This window comes from Heterodontus francisci, chromosome 10, assembly GCF_036365525.1.
Source record: "Heterodontus francisci isolate sHetFra1 chromosome 10, sHetFra1.hap1, whole genome shotgun sequence".
NCBI classification, from domain to species: Eukaryota; Metazoa; Chordata; class Chondrichthyes; order Heterodontiformes; family Heterodontidae; genus Heterodontus; species Heterodontus francisci.
The window spans coordinates 72,316,432-72,337,711 of record NC_090380.1 but is presented as its reverse complement, the minus strand read 5'-3'; the positions used below and the strand labels follow the sequence as shown (position 1 = coordinate 72,337,711).

The window sequence follows — 21,280 nt, the reverse complement described above, 5'->3', positions numbered from 1 at the left end:
TGGTATTGTTATCAATAACCTTATCTACTGATATGGGAAGCAAAAAATGTTCATGCAATCTAATATGCTTTAATACTACACCTATACATAGCTTATGTGATATAATAAATTTACTCAAATTGCTTGTAACGTGCCCACCAGTATTTTACCCTATTATATAATTTAAAATAACCTCTCAGGACACAACTCAAGTTTTGAAGGACAAAAATCTATAACTATGCTGCTGACTACTTTCAGTTAAAGAGAACACAATATGAAGCTTTCACATGTCCTTCTTTCAATTAACAACACTGCCTGGTCAATGTCTTTGATTGCTCTTGAACTGCCCAATCAGTTTTCCACTTTGGAGAATGTAAATTCATTCCTAAAAAAGGGCACCCCAATGCATTTAAAGGCAAATACTGTGCTGCTGGTATCACCACCTTTCTGAAATAGCAAAGTATGATCAATTCTGCCCATAACAGTAATTATCCCAAGCAACTAATCACAAAAGAGTAATAGGTAAAACAAATGCCTTGGGACAATAGGGGGAAATTATTTGCTTTGGTATTCCTGGCAGCTATTGTGAAATTGTGCACTCCATGATTTTCAGTGATTAATGGAAGAATTATTCACAGTCGGAGTGTACAAGTTCTTGTATACACTCCTGGCATGTCAGCAGCATTCACGTGGAAGGTCTTCCCCAATCCTCCCCAATCTACCTCCCAGTGCACTATTAGCCCCATGGCTATACACAGGCAGAAACACTTTCCTACTGAATGAGTAACCAATTGTTGAGTTGCACAGATTTTTTGCAAAGCTTTGTAAAATGCAGTTGGGCTACTCCTAGTACTACTTTTCCATTAACAAGTGCCTGACTACAGGAACATGCAAGATGCTGTTACCACACATGTGGTCTGTGAACTCATGACAATCAAGACTTATTGAGTAACAGGTCAGCCAGGACTATTTTGCAACTCTATCATCCAGTAAGAGGCAACCTCAGGTGCAGCTGAGGTCATGAACCACTACCTTGACTTCCATGAGGATTAGTACTGCATGGTGTGAAACTTAGCCACACAGAACTGAAAGGGTGAGATAAGGAATGAACAAACTTGCATTTATATAACACCTTTCACTACTTCATGACCTCCCAAAGTGTTTTACAACAATAAAGTACTTTCGAAGTGTAGAGGCTACTGTAATATAGGGAAATGCAGCAGTCAATTTATGCACAAGGTCCCTCAAACAGCATTGAGATAAATGATCTGTTTTCATGTTGCTAATTGAGGGATAAATATTGGCCAGGACACCGAGGATAACTCCCCTGGTCTTCTTCGTATTGTGCTGTGGAATCTTTTACATCTGCCCGAGAGGGCAGTCAGGGCCCTGGTTTAATGTCTCATCCAAAATACGGCACCTCCAACAATGCAGCACTCTCTCAGTAGTGCACTAGTGTGGCAACCTAGATCATGGGCTCATGAGATTACAATTGGCTTCAATGTCCCTGACATCGAGAAACAGCCAGGATTCTTGCTTCCGATCACTATACAATGGCACCTATTGGAAAATATGTTGTGTAAATGTTGTCAGAGGACAGAATGGTGTGCCCAGAGTTGAATAGTTTATGGGCAGTTCAAACATGAAGAATGGATACTGTATTGGAGGGTGAATCATACCTGAGGAACCAATATGAGTAAAGCCCTTCAGGATAGGAGATAAGAAAGCTGAAGGGACACAAAAAGAATCCCCATCCCAAATATCTATCAACCATTTTCCAGTTTTTAAAGATCAAAAATGCATAATAATGACTTCACACTCAAGTAAATACCTTTTGCAAGCCAAAAACTATTTTGTCCCATATCTCAAAGAACGAATCAGAAGGTTTACTTATATCCAATTCAAGAAGCATGAAGTCATTACTGCTTTAAGATTATTTTATAGAACTAAACCCCAATTGCCCAGAAACTGAAATTATAATAACACTTGCATTTATATAGTGTAATATGTTTAAATATCTCAACCACTTCACACAATAAATTAGTTTTGAACTGCAGTACATTTATACATATAAGCAAATTGCACACTGATTGTAAGATTTGTAACTGTTCACAGGAAAGGTTTCCATCTAAGGGATGGATGTATGTAAATTGGATTAAAAGAATTAAATTGGATCCTACCATTTGCCAGTGCCACATCTGTAGTAGCTGGATTTGCCAGGTAGTTATAGGCAGTTTAAATGCACTAGGGCCTGGAAACTTGATCACACCTAGAAAGGGGTGGGCAGAGGGCGGTACACTTGCTGACTCACCGAATCATATGTGCACAGGGACTATGTGAAATCATTTTCATGTATCAGGCCTGCAGCCAGCAACTCAAAGCACAGCTGCATTCTGACTGTAGGCAGCAGGAAGCTCTGAAGGTGCAAGTGGCTGCAGGAGGTCCCAAGGGGGTAACCAAATTCTCTGATGTAGCACTGGAGGGCCTGGTCAAGGTGATGGGCAGAAGGAAGGAGATATAACTCCCACCCCAGGGAGCAGAAAGCTTTCCAGGCAATACTTCGCTGCTAGTGGGAAGACGTGACTAAAGAAGTCAATGTGAGAAGTTTAGCTTGCAGCTGCACAAAAGCTTAGACGGCTGCCATCTTGCCTCAGGAAGCCATTGCTGAGAGGTCGGAGCATCACACCAATCCTACACTCTGTTCTCATGCAGAGTGGTAGGAGTGCAGAGGCAAAACCCTAGGAATGGTATCCACTGTCCTCTCTCAGGATGGCAACATGCCCGAGTCTCTGCTACTCGCTCTGTCAGTGCCCTTGTTAGTGTTATACAGCCAGTTAGGCCAAAGTGCCCCAATCTACATTAACATGCTGCAGGCTATAGCCACGGCACTGGTATCAATACTGCTTCTGCTCTTAGTGCTCTTCGCCCTTCACTTCCTCCTGCTTCAATTCATGCTGCCCCAGTGTTGATTAAGGGTTGGTCCCTCAGAATGGCATAGTCCTACAGCACCCTACCACAAATCTGGAAACACAGTCAGGGCTCCTAACAAATGGTCAAGACAGTGGGAGTATTGCTTGAGGATGTCAACGGTCTGCTGAATGGTATTTCTGGTTCCAGCATGGTTCTTGTTGTAAGCCATCTCTGCAGCTGTGCCCGGATTCCTGAGAGAAGTCATACACATGTACCGAGCGGGATATCCCTGGTCATCCTGTGGCCAATCTGCAACCTGACAGCCTGGCTGAAATAAATGCATTGCAGAGAACTGGTGCAGGATGAATGAACCATGACTGCTGCCACAAAACACAGCACAGAACTACATTGTGTGCTGCTTCTGGGAGTGGTATGTTTCTATTGAGAAAGATGCCAGGATGGTACTGGGAGTAACAAGGCCATGTGCGTACAGTCTATGACACCTTGAATCATAGGGAAGCCTGCAATTTTTCACTCTGTCCACAAGGTCTGTGAAGTGTGTATTCCCCCTGAAGTAGAGAGTTTAGGCCGCCTCCCCGAATAGGAGCAGGAGTAGGTCATTGAGCCTCTCAAGGCTGCTCTGCCATTCAATAAGATCATGGCTGATCTGATTGTGGCCTCAACTCCACTTTCCTGCCTGCCCCCTGTAAATAAAAACAGAAGAAATAGGACAACATCCCTGTTGTAGTGCTGAAGACGTGCTCTAGAACTAGCTCCATCCCAGCCAAGCTGTTTAAGTACAGCTACAATACTGGCATCTACCCGACAATGTGGAAAATTGCCCAGGTATGTCCTGCACGACAAATCCAATCCTGCTAATTACCACCTCATCTGTCGACTCACGATCATCAGTTAAGTCAGCAACAACCTACCCATCGATGCTCAGTTGGGTTCCGCCAGGGCCACTCAGCTCCAGACCCCATTACAGCCTTGGTCCAAACATGGACAAAAGAGTTGAATTCAAGAGGTGAGGTGAGAGTGACTGCCTTTGACATCAGGGCAGCATTTGGCTGAGTGTGGCATCAAGGAGCCCTAGCAAAATTAAAGTCAGTGGGAATCAGAGGGAAAACTCTCCGCTGGGTGGAATCATACTTAGCACAAAGGAAGATGTTGGTGGTTGTTGGGCTCATAAGTGACAAGTAACATTCGTGTCACACAAGTGCCAGGCAATGACCATCTCAAACAAGAGTGAATCTAACCATCTCCCCTTGACATTCAACAGCATTACCATCGCTGAATCCCCCAGCAACATCCTAGAGGTTACCATTGACCAGAAACGTAACAGGACCAGCCATACTGTGGCTACAAGAGCACATCAGGTGCTGGGAATTCTGTGAGAAGTAACTCACCTCTTGACTCCTCAAAGACTGTCCATCATTTACAAAGCACAAGTCAGCAGTGTGATAGAATACTCTCCACTTGCCTGGATGAGTGCAGCTCCAGCAACACTAAAGCTCGAAACCAAGACAAAGCAACCCGTTTAATCAGCACCCCATCTAGCACCTTAAACATTCACTCCCTCCACCACTAGCACACAGTTGTAGCGGTGTGTACCACATACAAGATGCATTGCTGCATCTTGCCAAGGCTTTTTCGACGACACCTTTCCAAACCCGCAACCTCTACCACCTAGAAGGACAAAGGCAGCAGCTACATGGGGACACTAACAAGTTCCCCTGCAAGTCACATACCATCCTGACTTGGAAATATAACACCATTCCCTCACTGCTGCTGGGTCAAAATCCTGGAACTCCATCCCTAAAACCACTGTGGGTGTACCTACACCACATTGCAGCAGTTGAAAAAGGTGGCTCACCACCATCTTCTCAAGGGCAATTAGGGATGGCCAACAAATGTTGGTCTTGACAGCAATGGTCATATCCCATCAACGAATAAAAGAATGTGTCTTACTGGCATGGGAAGGGTGATATATTGGACCCTTATGTACCAGTTTTACACCTGTCAAACGGCACAACCCGATCAAGTTTCTAGGCCTATGTATCTTTGAAACTCTGTTTCATGCAAGCCTCAAACTCAATACAAAAAAACATACACGTTGACACTTCTGCTCAGAATCTTGCTTTGTGCAAATGTCAGACAAACAGTTAAGAAATGCAGTGAACTGCACTGATCTTCTCCCACCATCTTCGATATTAAAAACCTTTGGCTGCTCACTAAGCTGAACAAAGTAGCAAATTCAGTTTTGTAAACAGGAAATTCAGGCATTGATTGTTCCTCCCTTGTATTGTGGACTGCAGGATCATTTACAACATGTCAAATTTGGAATTTGATACCATTGGATATACATTCCCTGTTCCGAGAATCCTGCTGCGTAAATATGCCAGAAACACTGGATTTAGCTGGTCTCCCTTTGCTCACAACTGAATTCAAATCCTCTCATAAACAAGACGCAATGTTGGTTGGTTGATGACAAACACAATTCCATAAAGCAGAAGGTACTAGGCACATCAGGGGAGTTAAAGCAAGAAAGCAATTAAATACAAGGGGAAGGTTTGATTTAAGATGATAAATGATCTAATGTAGAAGAGACACAGTCCATAATTTAATCAGGATTGCAGCACTGACATTGTACTACATCTCAATGTTGAAGGTCTATCTCTGGTTGCTGCCAATGCAGCTGTTGAATCATCTACAGAGAGAACTGAAACAGCAAACAATACAAGGCCAACTTCCAGTTACCAATCTATCTCTTGATGTTTCAGCTGCTTTGTGTATCAGTAATCTTCACTTCCCACTTTGATTTTCACATGGGTCTGATGTTCAACTTACTGATTTTGTGAAGGCGGCTGCTGCAAAACAGCCTGTTATTAAATTAATGCAATCATAGTGACTCTTAATTTTCTTTTGCATAGTACATTTCTAATCTACATAAAATATAAAACAATCAGACATAGTGCCAGACTGATTCAAAACAAGATTACGTTTCACAAATATGAGTAAGCATATATTTGAAATATTAATTTGTAATGAAATAGAATACATGATCCCTTTGTCAGCTTATAAATATATTGTGTCCTTTCTGCCTCATAGTCCAAACGGTGTATCTTAAATATATGTTGGAACTAAATCAGCCCAAACTTCCCGCCCCAGCAGGGGCTAAAAATCCAACCTATATCTGAATATTGCATGCACGGAATAGTGTAATGCAAGGTAAATCACTCATGGAAGTCATTATGGTAAATTAACACTCTGATTGAAACTATCAACAATGAAACTCCGTGGCTCGATGCACCACTGTAACAGTTTGATTACTTACATGTGACAGAACTTGATAAGATTCAAATCAATGAGGTTGTCATTACCAATTGTATTCTTAAAAACTTCTCCAACCTCAAGGTGTGCAGAAATATGCCAAATAAGCTCTGGGAATGCCCAGATGAAGTAGAACAGCAAGTACTGATTGTAACTCACATGAGTTTGTGGACTTTTAATCTCCCCCAAGACTTATTATATACCAGTGTAAATATGGTTTCTACGTTCTTTTGATATAAATCTATATTTTCAAATCAGCATTACTTCTGGTGTTAAAGTAACATTAATCGGAAGATCTCAGCCATGATTCCTTCATATTTACGTAAGCTGAATGACTAGCTACCATCTCTTTAGGCTCCACCTCTAGACCTTCACCTTTGCCTCACTGTCTTTGATCTTAAATGGATCTCCCTCATTGTAAAGCTGTCTCCAAGGAGGCCAATATCCTTATTCATGACAAATACTTCTCTTCTCACTGCAACTCTTTCAAGACCATGCTCGTCCAAGATTGCAATATTGTGTTTGTGTCTGAGGAGCCACAGGAACAGGAGTAAGCCATTCAGCCCCTTGGATTGTTCCACTGCTGAACTACACGTGGTGGATCTGTATCTCCACTTGATATTTGTTGCTCCATATCTCTTAACGAAATTATGCCTGATTTCACTCATAAATGGCCTAGCTCTAATGTTAAGATAATGCTCCCTCACTTTGGATTCCTCCACCAGAGGAAAGTATTTCTGTCTATCACCCCTCAACCATCTAAACTGAAGGGAATAAAAACCAAGTTAATACAATCTATCCTCATAAGTTAACCCTGTAAGTCCCGGTATCATTCTGGTGGCTCTACACTGTACACCCTCCAAACCTCATCATTTCCTCACATTTGTATTCCAACCCCCTTGAGATAAAGATCAGCATTCCATTAGCCTTTTGGATTATTTTCTGTACCTTGCTAATAATAAAAAAAGATAATTTGCCATGCTAACACCTCTCTCATTTTCCTGGACAGGATTAATAACCGTCTGATAAATAATGCTGTCTTTGCCTTTCCCTGCCACTTTCCTCCCTTTAACTTTATTAATATGCTACAGTGGTCAATGCTTCTATGAATCTTCCTCTTATCCTTCACTACAAATACAGTGCCTTTTGTATTCTTCCTCACTGAGCTGCAATCAAGACTCACTACACTGTTTCCTATCCTAAACCAATCATCTCGCCTTATCTCCCTCAGTCTTCCCAGCATCCTACACTTCAAAACCCAATGTTGGTGTCACTCTTAATTAAGAATGTTGATTCTTAATTAACTTGATTTTCTCTCCCCTTTACAATGTTGGTGGGGTTCTGCAGTGTGGGCCTTGATCCCCTTATTTAACATTCCCCAATTTAGAAAGCTTCCTCACAAATATATGTTCTGATTTTAGCTCCACCTATATTACGTCTAATCTTTTGCTTTCAGATATGTTTCACTTTCTATTCCAAAACCACAAAAGTAAAATTTAAGTCAGTATGTGATGAGGCCTCTGGAGCTCTGAATTTCACCTGCGTTCACTGTTGGGCAGGATCAAATTCTGTCAAGTGAGGGCAGACAAAGCTTTATGTCAACAACCATAAACAATAACGCATGCACTCTGACTTCAAGAATATTGTATTGTGATTGTGTTACTTTTCAATGCAACAATGGGAGATAAGACTGGCCTTCTAAGGATTGACAAAGCCCTTTTGTACATTTATCAAAGCTTTGCATGTCTAGCTGTGCTACTATTGTGTTTACAGGCAACATAAAAGGTCATCTTTGTTCCTGACTGGTAGTAAATTTAGTTAAATATAGTGTTAATTCATTTGCTTTCAATGAAATATGTAATCTGAATAGTACAAGTCAGTAGCGTGCTGCACAGGCAAGAGTGACTCCTCCACACAAAGAACTAGTCGTAACTGCAGAAAGTACAGGAAAAGCAATCACTGTTCCATATACAGTGAACAAGTTTAATGTACAAGAACAGCAGTGACTAATACAGACAGAATAAGCAAGCCATTGATTAGTCAAGACACACTATGATAACATACTGCTGTCTGAGGAACAGAATTCCAAAGATTCTGGACCCTCAGTGAGGAAATTCCTCCTCATCTCTGTTTGAATGGGCAACTGCTTATTCTGAAACTATGCCCCTAGTTCCAGATTCACCCATGAGAGGACCATCCTCTCAGCATCCACCCTGTCACGCCCGCTCCGAATCTTATATATTTCAATAAGATCACTTCTTATTCTTCTAAACTCCAATTAGTATAGGCCCAACCTGCTCAATCATTCCTCATAAGACAACCCCTTCATCCCTGGAATCAACCTAGTGAACCTTCTCTGAACTGCTTCCAATGCAACTATATCTCTCCTTAAACAAGGAGACCAAAACTGTATGCAGTACTCTAGGTGCAGTCTCACCAACACCCTGTAAAGTTATAACAAGACTTCCCTACTTTTATATCCCATCTCCCTTGCAATAAAGGCCAACATTCCATTTGTCTTCCTAATTACTGTACCTGCATATTAACTTTTTGTGTTTCATGTACAAGGACACCCAGATCCCTCTGTACTGCAGTATTCTGTAGTCTCTCTCATAAGAACATAAGAAATAGGAGCAGGAGTAGGCAATTCAGCCCTTCGAGCCTGCTCTGCCATTCAATACGATCATGGCTGATCTCATCTCGGCCTCAACTCCACTTTCCTGCCCATTCTCCATAAGCCTTCAACCCTTTACGAATTAAAAATCTGTCTATCTCCTCCTTAAATTTACTCAATGTCCCGACATCCACCCCACTCTGGGGTAATGAATTCCACAGACCCACTCTCCATTTAAATGATACTTTGCTTTTCTATTCTTCCTACCAAAGTGGATAATCTCACGTTTTCCCACATTATACTCCAACTGCCAAATTTTTGCCCACTCACTTAACCTATCCATATCCCTTTGCAGATTCTCTGTGGCCTCCTCACAACGCGCTTTCCCACCTATTTTTGTATTGTCAGCAAATCTGGCTACAATACACTCGGTCCCTTCATCCAAGTCATTAATATAGACTAGCAGAGACCTGAAAAACATTGGCAGTGAAATTAGTATTTTTATGGCAACAGTACTTCATTAAATCCCCATCCCATACCATTCCTCTCATGCCATACCCATCCCATTCCTTTCATCTCTCTCATATCATCCCTATCCCATCTCTTCCTCATAATCCATCCCCATCCCCAATTCATCCCACCCATGCCATTTTATCCCCATCCCCCATTCCATACCTCCAATGCTATTCCATCCCCCGTACTATTCACCCTCCCTCCAATACTATTCCCCCATCACACCCCACCATGGCTTCCCTCATCCCTCCCATGTCTTCCCCTACCCCCAGCCATTTCCCCACTCACCAGGCCGTCCTACCCACTTCCCCAATCTCTTAAGCCAGGGTAATTTTGTTTGTTGGGCTCCCCTTACCTTCCACTGTTATTTTCTCCATCAACACCCCCTCCCCACCGTCATCACCAACCACTGGCAGCCACACATGTGTCACACGCTCCAGTGCTCCACGCGCCCCCGCCACCATATTAACCTACTGAACTATCAGAACAGTGTAGACAGTCAGAAAACTATTATTATGTATTATTTATTATTATAGATTGTAAATAGTTGAGGCCCCAGCACTGATGCATCTGGCACCCCACTATTTACAGTTTGCCAACCTGAAAATGACCTATTTATCACAACTCTGGTGGTAGAGAAAATCCAAACCAGGTCTCCATATTTATACCAGGAGTTCAAATGTTACTGCATCTCAATATTCTGTATCAAACAAGAAAGCCACTGATCATTTCTCTGGCTTGTGGATCTCTCTCTCTAAGGGGTCTCCAGATTATCTCTGTCCCTTGTATTTGAAACATTATAGACAGCAGAGAACAAATGTTTTTGTGCTCCCATCAACTACGAGAATCAAAATTATGGGCCATCTGTTCTTCCTATAGTTGCTGCTGGCTGCCTCCTGGTGTTATGCTGCCTATTTTCTTTCCCCAGCTCCTATTAGAAAACAAGCAGCATAAGTACAAATTTAGCTTCTGCACTTTGTGCTCGTGTTGACTGTTTTTGTAAGCCATGATTAACAAATGACCCCAAAAGAATATGGTACAAAAAAAAGTGATTAATCCATAGACATGGAATTAGCATATGGTAGAGCGTCCAGAATAGGTAACAGCATACAGTACAAGAAAAATGATTGGTCACGCATATAGAACAAGCAAGTGGCATAATATACAACAGTAGGAGGATTTTTATAAAATGGTGACTGGTTCCCAAACAGAGAGCAAGACAGCAGCAATGCTATGCAAAACCAGTGGCTCAGCTTTACAGACAGGACAGACCATTAACAGCACAAGCAAGATATGTGTGACTGGTTTTCTTATAAGATTAATTGACAATAGTTTGTACAAGCTAAGCGGTGATGGGCAGCCCTATAGGACATCTGGCAGCAGCATACAGAGTTGATGATGACTAACAGAAGACAGATGCAAAAAAAAAAACACAATAGTAGTGTCATTCTGATCTGAAAATCTGACAGCTCTTTTTATTTGGGTAGGATTGAAATCATTTTTACTCAGAATTTACATATATCTGTTAAAAAAACACTTTTCTGTCAGTACAGACAGTACAAAATACAGTTACTGAGTTGGTGCTGCTAAGGACACTATGGCAGTTAATCAATTCCAAAAGGAGCCAGAACATATCATGATAGAGACAAGATTATCTTTAATTTGGTTTTACTTTCACCAGAGAACTATAAAGCAAATTAGGCAGAGGTCTGCAGGTTGCAAATCTTGAACCCTGATGGCAGCTCCCGACTACTCAGGTTGAAAAGAAGATATTGTGCCAACGCTATTTATTTTCTTGCATTGAGGCTCAGCACTATAATCCAGGCTCAGTTAAATAGAACCACTGAAGGAAGGTGAAAGGAGTTGCAATAGTTGTCCTGAATTTCACTGTCAGTAGTGAAGAGACAGCGCTCGCCACTAACCTCAAAATAAGCTTCCCACAAAGATGTATTTCCCCTTTCCCAATGTCAGTTGAATCTAGCACCAATTCAAGGGGATTGCCAACTGTCCAGCAATAGTGATGTCATCTAGCAGGGTAAGCAGCCAATCAGATTGAAGCATTCTCACAGACAGCAAACTGGGAATTAAAATGTGCTGAATTGTTCACTTTTAATTTAATTTTTTACAGAAAGTGAAATAAATGATTGGGACATACACATGGGATTGCGGTAGATGCTGAAATATCAAACAAAGTTTAAAAAAATTAAATGTGAATTATCATAATGGAGAAAGTTGACATTCCACAAATATAAAAGCAGTTTTTTCAGCGACAGTGAGGCTGTTCAGGAGTAATTATGAACTTAGTATGCTGTTAAAAAGCCAGTTACACTTCATTGAACAAAATAAAATTCTTTCAAAGTATTTTACTGTGCAACTAATAGTGTAAAAGGGCAAGTTTATGTCAGTTCAGTGATTTCTAATGGATTGGAGGCTGGAGGGACTTCAGCAGTGCACCCTATAGGGAAGTGTAGAATCACTGACAGCAGCTTCTGAATTTACACATTTAACTGCGCACGTGCGGACACCAGAAGGTGCCATCAGTTTCACAGGAGTAATGGCAGCCTCGCCATCAATACAGGGTTAAGGAAAATCCCAAAGCCTTTTACTCATATATAAGGAGCAAGAGGGTAGCTAGAGAAAGGATTGGCCCACTCAAGGACAAAGGAGGAAAGTTATGCGTGGAGTCAGAGAAAATGGGTGAGATTCTAAACGAGTACTTTGCATCGGTATTCACTGAGGAGAGGGACATGATGGATGTTGAGGTTAGGGATAGATGTTTGATTACTCTAGGTCAAGTCGGCATAAGGAGGGAGGAAGTGTTGGGTATTCTAAAAGGCATTAAGGTGGACAAGTCCCCAGGTCCGGATGGGATCTATCCCAGGTTACTGTGAGAAGCGAGAGAGGAAATAGTTGGGGCCTTAACAGATATCTTTGCAACTTCCTTAAACACGGGTGAGGTCCCGGAGGACTGGAGAATTGCTAATGTTGTCCCCTTGTTTAAGAAGGATAGCAGGGGTAATCCAGGTAATTATAGACCGGTGAGCCTGACGTCAGTGGTAGGGAAGCTTCTGGAGAAGATACTGAGGGATAGGATCTATTCCCATCTGGAAGAAAATGGGCTTATCAGTGATAGGCAACATGGTTTTGTGCAGGGAAGGTCATGTCTTACCAATTTAATAGAATTCTTTGAGGAAGTGACAAAGTTGGTTGATGAGGGAAGGGCTGTAGATGTCGTATACATGGACTTCAGTAAGGCGTTTGATGAGGTTCCCTATGGTAGGCTGATGGAGAAAGTGAAGGCGCATGGGGTCCAAGGTGTACTAGCTAGATGGATAAAGAACTGGCTGGGCAACAGGAGACAGAGAGTAGAAGTGGAAGGGAGTTTCTCAAAATGGAGACGTGTGACCAGTGGTGTTCCACAGGGATCCGTGCTGGGACCACTGTTGTTTGTGATATACATAAATGATTTGGAGGAAAGTATAGGTGGTCTGATTAGCAAGTTTGCAGACGACACTAAGATTGGTGGAGTAGCAGATAGTGAAGGGGACTGTCAGAGAATACAGCAGAATATAGATAGACTGGAGAGTTGGGCAGAGAAATGGCAGATGGAGTTCAATCAGGGCAAATGCGAGGTGATGCATTTTGGAAGATCTAATTCAAGAGTGAACTATACAGTAAATGGAAAAGTCCTGGGGAAAATTGATGTACAGAGAGATTTGGGTGTTCAGGTCCATTGTTCCCTGAAGGTGGCAACGCAGGTCAATAGAGTGGTCAAGAAGGCATACGGCATGCTTTCCTTCATCGGACGGGGTATTGAGTACAAGAGCTGGCAGGTCATGTTACAGTTGTATAGGATTTTGGTTCGGCCACATTTGGAATACTGCGTGCAGTTCTGGTCGCCACATTACCAAAAGGATGTGGATGCTTTGGAGAGGGTGCAGAGGAGGTTCACCAGGATGTTGCCTGGTATGGAGGGCACTAGCTATGAAGAGAGGTTGAGTAGATTAGGATTATTTTCATTAGCAAGACGGAGGTTGAGGGGGGACCTGATTGAGGTGTACAAAATCATGAGAGGTATAGACAGGGTGGATAGCAAGAAGCTTTTTCCCAGAGTGGGGGATTCAATTACAAGGGGACACGAGTTCAAAGTGAAAGGGGAAAAGTTTAGGGGGGATATGCGTGGAAAGTTCTTTACGCAGAGGGTGGTGGGTGCCTGGAACGCGTTGCCAGTGGAGGTGATAGACGCGGGCACGATAGCGTCTTTTAAGATGTATCTAGACAGATACATGAATGGGCAGGAAGTAAAGAGATACAGACCCTTAGAAAATAGGCGACAGGTTTAGATAGAGGATTTGGATCGGCGTAGGCTTGGAGGGCCGAAGGGCCTGTTCCTGTGCTGTGATTTTCTTTGTTCTTTGTTTGTTCTTTGTACTACTGCACAAACTGAGCCCTTGGGTTTCAACAGCGGGCAGCTCTATCAGTAATTATCTTCTGTAATGTTTGTAGGTGCTGCATATGTAACTAAAATGCAACTGGACAGAGTGGTAACTGGCACAAAGCAGAGTTCAAATCCAGTCTAGAATAATACGATGAAAGTCTGCTCACTCTGCTGGCTATAAAGATCCTCTAAGAAACAGACTGGGGCAATATCACCCCAGCTGCTCATTGGTACTAGTCAACATCATATAACTAAGCATAAATGAACATAAATTGACAATCTCACTTTAGGGTGGCACAGTGGCGCAGTGGTTAGCACTGCAGCCTCACAGCTCCAGCGACCCAGGTTCAGTTCTGGGTATTGCCTGTGTGGAGTTTGCAAGTTCTCCCTGTGACTACGTGGGTTTCCGCTAGGTGCTCCGGTTTCCTCCCACAGCCAAAGACTTGCAGGTTGATAGGTAAATTGGCCATTGTAAATTGCCCCCAGTGTAGGTAGGAGAATGATGGGGATGTGGTAGGGAACATGGGATTAATGTAGGATTAGTAGAAATGGGTGGTTGTTGGTTGGCACAGGTTCGATGGGCTGAAGGGCCTGTTTCAGTGCTGTATCTCTAAATAAATAAATAAAGAAGCCACAAATATAGGTAGTTTGAGAAATGAATAAATTCATGCTGGTCCAGAAGGGAATGTTCTGAAAAGCCACAGCATATTACAATACTAGCCCACTGGTGTTAATTGTGCTCTAGATAGACTGCTGTTGGCAGGCTGGTTGGATAGTTGGATAATTTCTTACAAGCTTCCTTATTTGAAGGAAACCAACAAGAGCAAAGTAGATGAAACATTAGCAGATTCCTATCTCACTATAGGTGTTGTGCAGCCTGTGTAACAAGATTATGCAAGGAAATCTAATCATAACACTTTGCAAGGCAGTACATCACACCCTGTTACAGGAATAGTTGGCAAAGTCACATCTCACATCTTTGTGAAATATTGTGATTGGTAATTTTTAGAATGCAAAAGAAAATATAAAGCAAAGAAAATTTTTACTTGCATCAGAAATTTATTTTTTCACAAGAACATACTGTAGAAATAGAGAATTGCAATCCAAAAATCCAAATAAATATTTTATATATATACATATATATATATATATCAAAAACTTAAAGTCACAATTCTGATGAAAGGTCATATCTGTTAACTCTGTTTCTCTCTCCACAGATGCTACCTGACCTGCTGAATATTTCCAACATCTTCTGATTTTTATTTCAGATTTCCAGCAAACTGTGGTATTTTGCTTTTGTTCGAATTTAAAGTCACCATTTGTGAATTGACACTGAGGGGAATGGGTTCTTATAAGTCATTCATGCCATCAACAATACATAGCTCACTCTGGGATGACTTTTTAGAACTTGTTAGTCTCCATTCTCCAGAGGGTTTCCCACTCCCATCCTTTCAGTACCCAGTCTCCCGTTCCCCTTTCATCGATTGTTTTGTACTCCCTTCTCTCGACCTCCATGGTTTTTGTAAAGTGCATGGAACAGCGACCTTGCAAATTAAAATCAAAGTTCCCACATTCCGAGGAGCCACTGTGACTGAAGTGTTGTTTTCCAAAACAAATTGGAATGCCCTGGTGTTGGAAATGATTGCGACTTCAGTCATTGAAAGCAGTAAAAATGCTATACTGTTATAATGTTGACCTATGCCTTAAACACGGACCAAAGGTTTTATTCGGGTCTTTCACCTGGAAGGTGTGAGGGGATGGTGAAGGTTTATCATCGTACATGCAGGTGGGCTTGCATGTAACTATATGGTAAATAAAAGCTCATCTGCAGAGCCCTTTCTTTCCATTATTGTCATGGTTTCATCAGAAACACGATTTAGTCAATAGGTCGGCATCTTCCCTGGTAACAATAACTATGACAGGGTGAATTTTGCACTTGCCTCTGTGGCCTCTGTTGCTGACCAGGGTAGATTATTCTGGGTGAACCAATTTAAGTACCAATTTAAGGGTGGGCTCATGGTGGGATTTCTGGCTGAATCTGGGAATCTGCCTGGGAGTGAGGGAAGCGAGGTACGTTGCAATGCAAGCCTTTACCACTTCCATGTACAGCTGCCTCTGGGTAACTGAAGAAGGTGGACACTTTTTTCAAACATTTTAAATTTGGTATACCAGTCAAGTGCAATGAATTGCACTACTTGTAAATTTAAAAATTATCCACCTCCTCAGCAACCTTGAATCCTGGAATGTAATAATTGCTTAGGCGTAATGAAAGAAAATGCATGTGAAGATGGATTTTATTCATTAACATCAGATTTGTTTACACCCACCTAAATATGACTTCTGCAGTAAGGTCCCAGAAGTGGCATGTGGGGTAACAGAATTCCCCAATTTTCCTCTCCTGGCCACAATTCCATACTAAGAGCAGTAAATGGGAGGAAAGTCTATGCTGTTGATTTGTTTACTGAATAATATAGCATAAAGTTGTTTACAATATTATACAGCTGAAGTCATGAAGTGGCTATAATTGCTACAGCTTTAAATGAAGGCTCTGTGTCAGTGTCACACAAGCACAGGTTTATCATTGTTTATCTAATTTTAACCAAGAGTCTCAAATTATTTTTGTAATTTTCATTACATTTTCACTTGTAAAAATAAAAGTCTGTAAATTTCCAAATATCCTACATAACAAGTGACTATACCTCAAATATACACCATTGGCTGTGAAGCAGTTTGGCACACCCTGGGGATGTGAGAGATGCTACATAATTGCAAGTCTTTCTTAATATAGAACATTGTATTTGAACAAAAAAACAAAATTGAAAACACTTCTTCCTTTGATCATATATTATCTTCATATTTCTTTAAAACTTAATATCTGAAAGCACAAAATACTGTTGCAGAGGCTTTTGTAAGTTGGTCTTCAGAATCATTCAGATTATACAATGGACAGCCCAAAACCATCGCGTCTCTAGATTGGGAGCACTAGACTGAAAGGGGTCAAATTCATATCTTTCTACTGATTAGCAAAATATCAAGCTCACAGCCCTCCTCCCGAAGGCAGGCATAGGCAGACAAATAGATAGACAGCCACCCACCACAAGACCACCATAATTACGTAATCCGTAGTCTGTAACAAATTGAATAATCTCACCTCAACAAGATAGCAATTACTGCAAAAACAATTTAAGTGATAATCCATAAATGCTTGGGCCAGTCCCTCTGCACAGCAGTGCACTCAGGCTAGCAAACTGAGCATCATATATTCATGTCAAATCGAAATTTTGCCCATGTATTGGCAGCTTTTATGATAGAACGGTAAATATGGCATTGTGTCTATTCAACTTGCATGTATGTCACCAGCTGTTCTAAAAGGGACAATGAATACTACTTTAGTTCATAATTCTTGCTCTCATTTCATTTTCATGTTCAGTTTTGAATGTCCTTAGGTTAGAAAGTTGTCTTGGGTGGTGTCAGATCAGCCGCCCACTATACGCAGTGCCTGAAATTCAATTCCATTGCAGTCAATGGAACTGATTATCAGGTGTTGCATATAACAGGTGGTCAATCTGATACCACTGTTTTATGCCACTGTCCTGGACATATTTCTAGCCCTTTACCTGCTGACAGTTTTTTTTCCATTGTTGGATGTAAAGGCTTGTAGAAGCAGTGTGAAGTGGTCATTGGAAAGCAAATAGAATTTAGATTGTATTTCTAGGACCAGAGCAGACAAAACAGAAAGAACCATACTTGGGCTTTATAAGGCTCTGTTATGAAATATTGTGTCCAGTTTAGATTGCTGCACATGCTGAAGGATATTGCAACTCTGGAGAAGATGCAGAGGAGGGTGACCAGAATGTCACTCATCCTTCGAACACTTAGCTAAAAAAGAACAGGCTCCAAGAATTAGGGTTAACTACTTTGGAGAAACCTAGGCTTGGAAAGGAGATGATAGAGGTCTTTAAAATGAAGCAAAGGGGTACAGTCCAGATAGATAGGTTACTTAAAATGAAATGGGAAAAATAGGACAAAACCAGTGCCTATTATATTCATAGATAAAGAGTTTGCAGAATCATTACTCTCTGCGATGAAGTGTAACATGTGATAAGGAGTCATTACAATTCTTTAACTGGGAACTTCACAATTTAAATTTCCAGTTATGGGATATGTTACTAGTTAATTGCAATTATGATGTGCATGGGCCACCATGATCTCCCTGAATTGCTTTAGCGAGTTAAAGAGTTTTTATTCAATCGGTCACAGGCTCGTTTTCCCTTTTTCAGCCCCTTCCTTAAGGTACCATGGTTAGGAGTATGGTATACATGGGTGTACTATGATTTGATGGAGCAGATTTTACATTTTTGTTGTCATCCTTTTATTTGTGTGTTCATACCAGTTAAAAATTTTAATTCAGCGTTTGGACTACGGTAGGATATGAAAAATTCACATTGCTAACATAGACTTTGTTTTTCTAAGATTGATGTTAAGACATATGATTGGAGCGGGTGTGCTTTACTTTGCATCTAGTCCATGATATGCCTAACTCAGGAATGCTTGATGTGATTGCTGGGTGCAAAACACAAGTGTTCCATTCCCAATAGACGTTTCTCACTTCAAGCAGAAATATTTACTTTTTTAAATTGACATTCTGAATGAGTGCATTTTACACTTCCAGAATCATTGTACCTTGAGACACAACTCAGTTTCGTGCTGTTTCACAGAGTGGGAAGTGCACTCTGATCTGAATTCACAGATTTTAATCAAAAGGAAAATGTGACAAAGAAATCATATAATTTCTAACAATTCAAAGAATTCTTATTTCCTAAGCTGTACATAATTCAAAATATACAAGCTAAATTCAGATCAAAGTATATAAATGGCCAGATGCTATTGACTGGAATTACTCTGTTCCCTCAATTCTAATTTTACACATGGAGTGATATTCAAACAACCTTATGCCTGTGGCATTATCACAAGTTGTACATCAGCAGTGAAATCTAAAACCATCAGAATAATGATCATAATTCAATAATCTTCCACTGCAAAGGGCATTTGGACTCAAAAAAGATCAACACGATCAGAAGTCAATCCAGATCGACCATGTAAGCAAGCATGGGCTTTCAGTACTGAAACCCAGCAATAACTGATTGATCATGAACCCCACTAGGTTCTTCTAGACTGTCAGTGAACAAAAAAAGGTGATGTTAGTTGAAGAGAGTGAGTCTATTTGTGGGCTTCACTGTTATTTTCAGGTCCAAAATTGTTAGTTTATACTACTCAAAATAAAGCACAATTGTGAACTGATATTGAAAAATGCTGAGTTTCTCTTTGCACTTTTAAAATGTATACATTTCACCAGAGACTGCATTTATGAGATTCTCTGAATTTCTAAACACATGTGATTTAAAGAAGAGATTTGTACAATCCAGAGCTTCTATAATGCCACAAGTACACCAAAGGATTTGTTTGGCTAACAGTGAATATTTGATTTACAATGCAAAAATCATAGTCAACCGAAAACTAGGATCCTGTTAGAAATGTACTTTTTGATGAAAGCACGCTACCATTATTACAGATACATTAAGAACAATTCAAAATGCTGAATCGTAGAGCTCGTTATTAATTTTTAAAAACTCACCCAGTAACAATACGATCAAGTGAATAGGAAGGTAGTTCATTTTTGCCGAAGGTTTGCTTTTCAATTGTTTAAGCAAAGCCTCTGTTTACAATCAGGTTACAGCTCGGTCTCTCTCGCAAGTGCTCTTTGCTTCTAATCCTAAATCACCGAAGATTCCGGCTTCAGACTTGACCCTCGAGTGCCTCCATGGTGTGCGTTGGTGGTGTAGAAAGGGAAATCGCGGGAGTTGAAAGTAGGTGATGCTAAGCACCAGTGTTTCTGCAGTAAGTGATGGTCTGCTGTCCAGGTGAGGGCTGGATTTGGCCAAGGTTGCAGCCAGGTGTGTTCAGGGCTCCTCACACCTTCTTTCCAGCCCTCAGCTCCTCACTTCATTCGAGCAGCTGCTGAGCTGGGCTGGGAACACAGAAGCACTGTAGCTATAGGCTGGAGTGGAATGGTTTGAATGATGGGATCCGCCCTGGAGCTGGTAGATCAGGATCCAATTACACAGCCTCAGTGGAGGAGAATGGGCTGGATCTTGACGTCAAAGAGTGGGTGGAAATGTGGACTGCAACAAACCTTAAGAAAATGGGAGAGAGAAAGGGATCAGAGATCGATGAACGTTAGGAGAGTAAGGGGGGAACGGACAGAAACAGAACAAAGAGTCATGGAGAAGCCGTGAAACAATCCCGAAGGGAAAGGTAGAAGGGAGCGAGAAGCAGATTTCTAAACGCACAGACTGACAAAGGGAATATAGACAGGGTCATGCAATGTGCTGTGTACTGCTTTCAAAATGCAACCGATTGCTAATAGGGACAAGGAAATGAAAATAAAGACTGAGAAAGTGATAACACATTTGCTGGCACTACTTACTTGAATCGGAATTAAATGTGAATTTCATTTAGTCCTTATGTTTCAAACCTGTTAAAATAATAAACCATGTGAAACCTTACTATCCTGAAAGTACTGCGGATTACAGACTGATGGTTTTCGAGTGAACATGCGGCCTTAGTTGAGAGACGGATGAATTGATCCCTTCTGCCTAACTCTTATTTTTCCCATAACTTACAAAACTGTAGAAGGGCCTGACTCCCAATACATCTTAATCAAATTTGGATAATACCCGAAACTGCCGAACTCCTAACTAAGTCCCTTGTGTGGATATATTTTCTCCAGGTCAGTCCTTTTAAATGATGTACCATTTTTCAGTGGGTGTGTGTTTACTGGATTGATCCCTCATATTTTGGTGGGAGTGGAGGGCAATAAGTAAGGTCATTCTTCTGGTTTTGGACGAGACAATCTGGTTTTTGAGCGGGCTAACTGGAAATCTCTAAAATGTAAACTGAGCAGTCTTTTTTTTTACAACTTAAAAATGGTACATTTTGTTCTCTCACTTTTCTACCTCATGATTTGGAGACAGTCATTATGGAGGTTACTAAAAGGTGTTTGACAAACTTTCATCAGCAGCAAAGAAAACCACAATCCCCTCCATGTCCATTCTTATCCCTGTCTGGTTTTGGATGTGGCAAAAGATTAACAGCATCGCAAGAGTACACCTGATTGATCCCTGCTAGTCCTCTGGGGAGAAAGCTCGATCACTTTATGGTGCATATCCATCTGTACATTCTCCACTAAACCAACGTTCAGGGGATTTATGTTCTGTATTTATCTGTCATCGAAAGTTTTGGGTAGTATTCAGGTCATTTGATTGGGTAAGTTGCAGTTGAACTTTTCTAAAACTTGATTTAAAGATCTCATTCCACACTCAGCTTGCACAAGTGGCTTTTTTGTATCTGGAAGGATTGGGTATATGGGTCACCGAAAGTGAAAGTATCCATTCTTTCTGTTAGTCTCAAATTTTACACATATTCCTGACAGA

The 21,280-nt window shown here is 41.1% G+C and overlaps 1 protein-coding gene across 1 annotated transcript in view; it reads right to left on the bottom strand.

Annotated features, from left to right (window-relative positions):
- igsf3 (immunoglobulin superfamily, member 3) overlaps window positions 1–19,781 on the bottom strand; it is a 196,570-nt gene extending 176,789 nt beyond the window's left edge. Inside the window, exon 1 of the mRNA XM_068040735.1 lies at window positions 19,423–19,781. Coding sequence (XP_067896836.1) covers window positions 19,423–19,462 — 40 coding nt within the window. The 5' untranslated portion in view covers window positions 19,463–19,781. The remainder of the gene's footprint in view (window positions 1–19,422) is intronic.
- Between the last annotated feature and the right edge of the window lie 1,499 nt (window positions 19,782–21,280).